This window comes from Trachymyrmex septentrionalis, unplaced genomic scaffold, assembly GCF_001594115.1.
Source record: "Trachymyrmex septentrionalis isolate Tsep2-gDNA-1 unplaced genomic scaffold, Tsep1.0 scaffold970, whole genome shotgun sequence".
NCBI classification, from domain to species: domain Eukaryota; kingdom Metazoa; phylum Arthropoda; class Insecta; order Hymenoptera; family Formicidae; genus Trachymyrmex; species Trachymyrmex septentrionalis.
This window is the reverse complement of record NW_017306161.1, coordinates 17,726-24,938: the sequence shown is the minus strand read 5'-3', so window position 1 is coordinate 24,938 and position 7,213 is coordinate 17,726. Positions and strand designations below refer to the sequence as shown.

General features: G+C 27.6%; 1 protein-coding gene across 1 annotated transcript; it reads left to right on the top strand.

Annotated features, from left to right (window-relative positions):
- The first annotated feature begins 1,079 nt into the window (after positions 1-1,079).
- Positions 1,080-3,424, top strand: LOC108756337 (leucine-rich repeat-containing G-protein coupled receptor 5-like). The gene is made up of 3 exons (XM_018500078.1): positions 1,080-1,154; positions 1,920-2,163; positions 2,218-3,424. Exons 1-3 carry the CDS (start codon positions 1,152-1,154, stop codon positions 3,381-3,383), a joined length of 1,413 nt encoding a protein of 470 aa, XP_018355580.1. The 5' UTR covers positions 1,080-1,151; the 3' UTR covers positions 3,384-3,424.
- Positions 3,425-7,213: the final 3,789 nt, after the last annotated feature.

Here is a 7,213-nt window from a genome sequence, read left to right as displayed (position 1 = left end):
AAAAGAATATATAAATCTCAAGAAGCTACCTAAAATAAAAGACTATTTTTTACAATACGTTATACGATCACCGTAATGACAGATGAACCAAATAATTACTTTTTAATATACTTTATATGTTTGTTTCAAAAGTACACATAAAATCCTAATAAAAAATCACCAATAGTGCCTATCCATACGTTAAGGAATAAACGCTGTTAAAAATAAACTCTAAAAACTCCGCACTGAAGCCGATTTCTGATGAATTTAATCTCTTTTTATTTTTACTTTCTATGACATATCTTTTAAGAGTTTTAAGCATATATTGCAAGCTTTTTAAAATATAATAAATGTCAAAATGGGTCTTATTTAGTCCTGAACCTTATTCGGCTCAGATATCTTATATTTAGATATGTTATCGCGTTTCCGGTATCTATTTTAACTTTGTAAGTCTAAAGCAATGGCGTAACTATCAGAAAGCAGACGGGATTGCGTCTCTGGGGTTGTTAAGGTCTTTGAAATTTAATTTTATTGTCAATTACATTATCTATTATCATTTGCCTTGATATTCTATAAGTTTTACTAATAGAGCTCTATATCGAAAGATATAATTAAATAACACAAACCCAGTGAGAAATGATAATGAAATCGATGTCGAATCAATGTCGATTCCATTATCACTTCTCACTGAGAAAAATAATAACGCCTATTTTAGCAACTTTGATTGTTATGTTTTTTTTGAAAAACTTAACATGATATGTCATTTTTACGGACTGTTAAAACAATTTATCAGAAACGACTTGATAAAACTTAATCCTAGCTATATACACATTTTTTTTACTCTTGATGTACACACTTGGATTCCTGGGATTCACATTGTAGATTACAATTTTTGTGCGCAAACGAACTGTTAGCAAAAGTGTAGGTTAAACGATACTGTAGGCAATCGATCTATAAACAAATGGGATTCTCCCCAAATTTTGAAGTTACGCCACTGAGTCTAAAGCATATATATCATATTTCAATTCCTGTAGAAGAATTATATCAGGTTTGCTCGCGATTCGTGATGGTAAATCTCAGTTACAATTGCAATACTGTTTGTTGCAGTCCTTGTAGAAGATACATCAGAAATAACTTAAAGTTTGCATCTTTTGAAAACAATATTATAAAAAATGGTAAGCAACATTTTTACATAATTGTTAGTTTTAATTATTAGTATTAATAATTTAGAAGAAACTACGGTAATATCATATATGTCTCATAAGAAAATATAAGAAAATATACAACTATGAAATCTATAATTATGGAATTATTTCCGATTATTATAATTTTATTACATAAATTATACAGTTATAATTTTGTTTCATATTTATTTTTTTACTAAAAAATTTTAATTAGTTTAATTTTTAATTTATTACAATTTTAATTTTAATTGTTATTGGAAATAAAAATTCAATGATAAACTTCTTCAATAAATCTGCTGAAATAATTCTATATACTACATATGTGTATATCCAATAATTTTATATACTACATATGTGTATATCCAATTTTTCTAACTGCGCGTCAAATTTATTTTCAGTCTTAAAACACAATTAATAGAACTAGAATAGTAATATCATCAATTAAATTGATAAGGCATTTAATTATATTAATGCTCATACGGCATCTTAAATTAATCTAAAATCTGTAAATAATTTAATATTACCAAAAATATTATCGGTCGGAGATCGAATCCGGAGCTCTTGCATTCCGTGCGAGTGTCCTAAACCTTTAATTATTTCAGCACTAAAGATCCAGCTTGATCATTTAGGACCTCTTATTTCCAATTTGTTGTGTAGTCACATTATCTTACCAGACTTTGTATTATTTATTATATTACATTTAAATCACAAACCATCTTTTTATAATCTTAAAACAAATATTTTCTTTATTTATAGAAATCGACCATTGCTAAGTTTGTCTTCATAATCATCACCTTCATTTGTTGGTCTACATTAACAAGAGCAAACTACTTTACCATAGAAAATTATATGGATCAATCGCTTCAATCTTTATGTAATGATAATGTGTCTCTAAACTTCTCGAATGCAGTGATCTCTGAAATCAATCAGAATTTCATCAGCAGCCCTGTGATTACCTGCCTCAATCTCATGGACAATAGTATTGAGAAAATTGAAAAAGGTGCCTTCAAAAAATTACCAAATTTAACTCAATTATTTCTTTCGAACAATAAATTGAACAGCGAAAATAAACTAAATCTTAACTTTGGAAGTCATGATAAGTTACAAATGCTTATTATAAATAATGTAAACAGATACAGCTATTCTAGACATACATTCTTTCAACAAAACAGATTTTCCATACAGATTTTCGATGAATATCCTAACTTAGAAATTTTGTCTCTACGTGAAAATTATGCCGTCGATTTAAAGTTTGTACAAGAAACTCCAGGATACCGTTTTGGTTATACGACGCCAAGGAGTTCACAAAACTGGATGCCATTCCCCAAGTTAAAGATCTTAGATCTCTCCGGAAACATCATAACAACTACCAGTTTTATACGACTACTGTCGAACAGCTTATACTTTCTTGATCTTCATAACAATTCGCTTAGTAACTTAAATTTAAACAGAAAAGGAAACAAATTGTTCGCACTGAATTTGGATGAAAATAAGTTTAACAATATTCGACACTACGGGAACAGTTTATCGATGATTGGTCTGAAGAATCTACACTATCTTTCTGTTTCTGGAAACAACATTAATACTATCGAATCAGATGCTTTTCAAGACAATAACGAATTGCTTTTTTTGAATTTATCCTCAAATCACATACATGATCTATATTCAACAACATTTGAAAATTTGCAATATTTAGAAACACTGGATCTAAGTATCAACCAACTCGAGAATGTTCCGCAACTCTCAAATGAAACAGAAATTAGCACTTTATACATTAATAGCAACAACATAAAGAAAATAATCTCGCATACTTTCGTGCGTATGCCGAAATTGATGAAATTGTTAATGAGAGAAAATCAGATTGACGAAATTGATGTTAATGCGTTCGCACATCTTAATCTCCTAAAAGAATTAGATTTGTCAGGAAATATGTTAAGTTCTTTACCGAAAGGGTGGACGGAATCCCTTGTATCTTTAAAATATTTGGGTTTAAGTGAAAATAAATTCACTTCGCTGGAGTCTTTGTCACTAACGAATACGTGGCCATCGATAGATGTATTATATTTAATGAAAAATCCATTAGAATGTCTGAATGTTAAATATTTTGAGAATTTACCGCAAAATCTTGTTATTGACTTGATAAATAATTCAAATTTTACAAAAAAATGGATACAAGATACGAGTACACCAAATACACTGATGGAAGATATTGAAATTTAACGCGTTTCATAAGTCCCGTATGTCCAATCAAATTTATGTGTTAATTTAACATTAGAATATGTTTTAGAAGGTAACACAAACATTATTTAAAAAAATAAACAAAATAAAAAAGATAATACTGACACAGTTTGTAAACAAACAGTGGGGATATATCTTTTTCAATAAAATTAACATTTATGATATGCTAAATTAACACATATTTTATTCATGTATCTTAGAATTTATGTTTTGAAACACATTTTTATATTACTTGTTCACTTACTCATAAATTGTATTATTTTGACATTAAGAAATATTGAATATCGATTTAACACAAACTATTTAAATTTTAAATATGTCACATTATGTTAAATTAAATCATTAACTATATAATAATATACCAATAAGAGCCGACACAAGACTTTATGTGTTTATATAAATTTTATTCAGTAAAGATCACTAGACTATATATCGCAATATCACAATCACATATGTTTTGATCTTTAATTTGGATCTTCTTCAGTGCATCTAATGTTTAAGGATAATAATAAAATATGTGTACATTTCATCAAAAGACGTGTTTCTCATTTCTATGACTTCCTACGCCATGTAGTCCTCATTAAATTGCCATATTTTCTGTATAATATTATATTGTATAAATAATTATATATAAAATTTATAGTGATTATGAACTTACTTATAAGTATACTACATTAGAGGTAATTTACATCAAAAGTTACTTTGTTATTTATTTAAAATAAGACCGTTTGAAAGTTATAAACAGTTGTAATGGAACATGAAATAGAAAACAATAGATTTTACGTTGCGCAAAATATGGAAATTTACATTTCATGTATGGAAAGATTGAATGTGTTTATCGTGTGAATATTAACATCTTACTTATTATCTTTAAATTCAGTATCATTTTGATCTGTGTGTAAATATATGATATCCGTTCAGCTCTAAGACAACAACTGCACTCAAAAAGATTATATTATAGCTGTTTTTATTGTCGTAAAATAGTAATTGCCGTCAAAATGTCAATGTTTTTACTCATATGCAAAAAAAACTTGTCCATTAAGTTTTTTTTCACAAATTTTTAATATATTCAAATAGCAATAATTCATTGAAAAATCATCGTAGCGAGATATTTAAAAAAGCCTTTTAAATATCTCGCTACGATGATTTTTCAATGAATTATTGCTGTTTGAATATATTAAAAATTTGTTTCCATTTTGAAATCTCTACTTTCGAAATCGATGATTGATATTTCAATATGACTGATCTTTTATGGAGCTATACGGATACAAATGGATATCCGTCAAATGTGAAAATTTTGTACAAATTTTACAAAGGTCTATGGCGTGAAGTGAAATTCATACAAAAATGCGGTTTACATCAATCGAAAGAGTGAATCTTTACCTTCAATTTGCTTTTTTATAGATCTCTGTACGATTTTTTTTTTACTGAGTTATTCAACATTGAAAAAAGGTCATTTTTGCTTCAACGTTGAATGACTCGGTGAAAAAAAATCATACAAAGGTCTGTAAAACAGCAATTAAAGGTAAAAATTCATTCTTTCGAAAGCTGTAAATCCCATTTGTGCGTAATTTTTAATTGGCGCCGTAAAACTTTGCAAATTTGATAAAAAATTTTGAGAATTTATGCATCTTCATTTATGTTTGTGTAATTTCATATAATATCAGTACGACCGTTTTTTGAAGTACCGATCTGGAAAGTAGAGATTTCAATCTTTAAAAGGCTTTTTCAAACATTTTGCTACGATAATTTTTCACTGAGTTATTGCTATTTGAAATTATTAAAAATTTATGAAAAAACTTAGTGGTCAGGTTTCTTTGGGTATGAGGAGTGTGAGTGCGCATGTGTGTGTGTGTATTTATTAATGTATTTACATTAGACGTGATATTGATCAAGAAAAATCGTAAGGAAATAAAAAAAACATTTTGTATAGGTAAAACTCTATACTTTTATATAAAATTATATCAAATTTTTTTAAAACGTACCTTTTATCAAGCTGCAGCCTGTTGAATGTACATAATTTTAAGTGTCATATATAATAATATGGTTTTTAAATAATTTTAAAATACGGAATCATAAACATAAAAATTTTTTGAAAAACAGCCAAAAGCACAAGTTACAAATTTCAAGCTTTAAAAATGTTTTTTTTTATTTTTGTCTGCGATAACTTTTCACCGAGTTTTTGATGATTCGATATTTGTGTAATTCTGAACGCTTTGAAAGTGTTCTCTGTTGAATATTTTACGTTACATATTACTTGTGTAAGCTATTAAACAATTCTTAAGAATGCCTGCAATAATACATTCGATACTGCACTACAAACATAAACACATTGTTATAAAATATATTTTAATATGAGAGTATGTTTCAGCAAAATAAATACTTTACAATCTGATAGATCCGATATCGGATGTTCTCTTTTTGTCTATTAAACTACTACTTTGTCTATTAATGTATCTGAAAATGTGATCAATGATATGTAATTCAAAATGAAATGAACTATATGTTCGTAGCTATAATAAAATGTCAAATTAATTATATATAGAAATAAATATGATTTAATTTCTCTTCGAAACAAGAAAATAGCTTTTGATATATTTTATCTATTCTATCGATTGTAAAATATTAGATCTGTTTTCTGTAGCTGAACTAGTGTATGGTTTTGGAATCTAAATTGGGATGGGTACGTTTGATATTTGACGAAAGCAAAATTAGAGAAAGTTTTAGTGCAATGTAGTACAGGAATAAAAAAAGAATCTGTTATTGAATAATATTTAAGTATAACTTGCCTTCATTCTTTATTTTCTCGCTTCTAATGTCACATTTCGGATAACAATAGTGGAGCATTAAATGTTAGAATGGATAACTTTGCATTAAAATAATTGAAAGAGAGAGAGAGAGAGCGAGAGAGAGAGAGAGAGAGAGAGAGAGTGTGTGTCGATTTAATTTAATTAATGTTAAACAAAAACGATATTTTGTGTTGGAATAATTTGACATAAACACACCATTTAAGAATAATTCTTTGAAACCAATGAAAAATGTCAACTTTTAAGAAAATTTGCATTTTTTTTCCTTTTAAAATTAGAACTAGAGGGTTCTTTTGTCTAGAGGATTCTTTTCAAATATGGATACACAAGTTTGTTTTAGTTTTCCAAATGCTTTTGAACCCTTTTTCGTGCAATTTGATCAAATTTGAATAAAAATTGTAATTATATTTTATACTTTTCCTATAAAATGCTTAGAATATTCCTTATACGGTGTCATGATTGAAAAGTATATTTTTTACTCTTAAATACAATCAAAACTGCGCATATTTATTAGAGAATACAATATAAATGTTTCACATTTATTTATTTAAAAACTTCGGTACATAAAATTTACTATATTTTTTATTTGAATTGATTTTTTGTAACTAACATAATACATCAACTTTTCATTTTACTTGGATACAGTACCTATACGTACATTCCGGTTCCTCCGGCTGGTCTGGATCACCCAGTATATATATGTTTGATTTATTTATTGTCCAGTAAAACTGTTTATGACCGTAACCATCGATGATAATTTTAACTTTCTTTTTTCTGTTATGTAATATTGCATAACTAGTATTCTCGGAAAAGATGCTCATTGCCGGATGTTTATACGAAAGAGGGAAATTATATCAGGCTTGCCCCACACATTTAAATTTGCTCGATCACGACTCGTGATCCCACAATCAATTACAGTTAGCATAACTGTTCATCGCAGTATTCAAAATATAAGAGAGAGAAGAAGAGTTCTTGCAGAAGGTATACCAGAAATAACTTAAAATT

Bases quoted from the DNA above. Each gene is read 5' to 3' on its own strand.
- LOC108756337 (XM_018500078.1), top strand. The intron at 2,164-2,217 runs GTGCCTTCAAAA...CGAACAATAAAT, and splicing joins TATTGAGAAAATTGAAAAAG to TGAACAGCGAAAATAAACTA.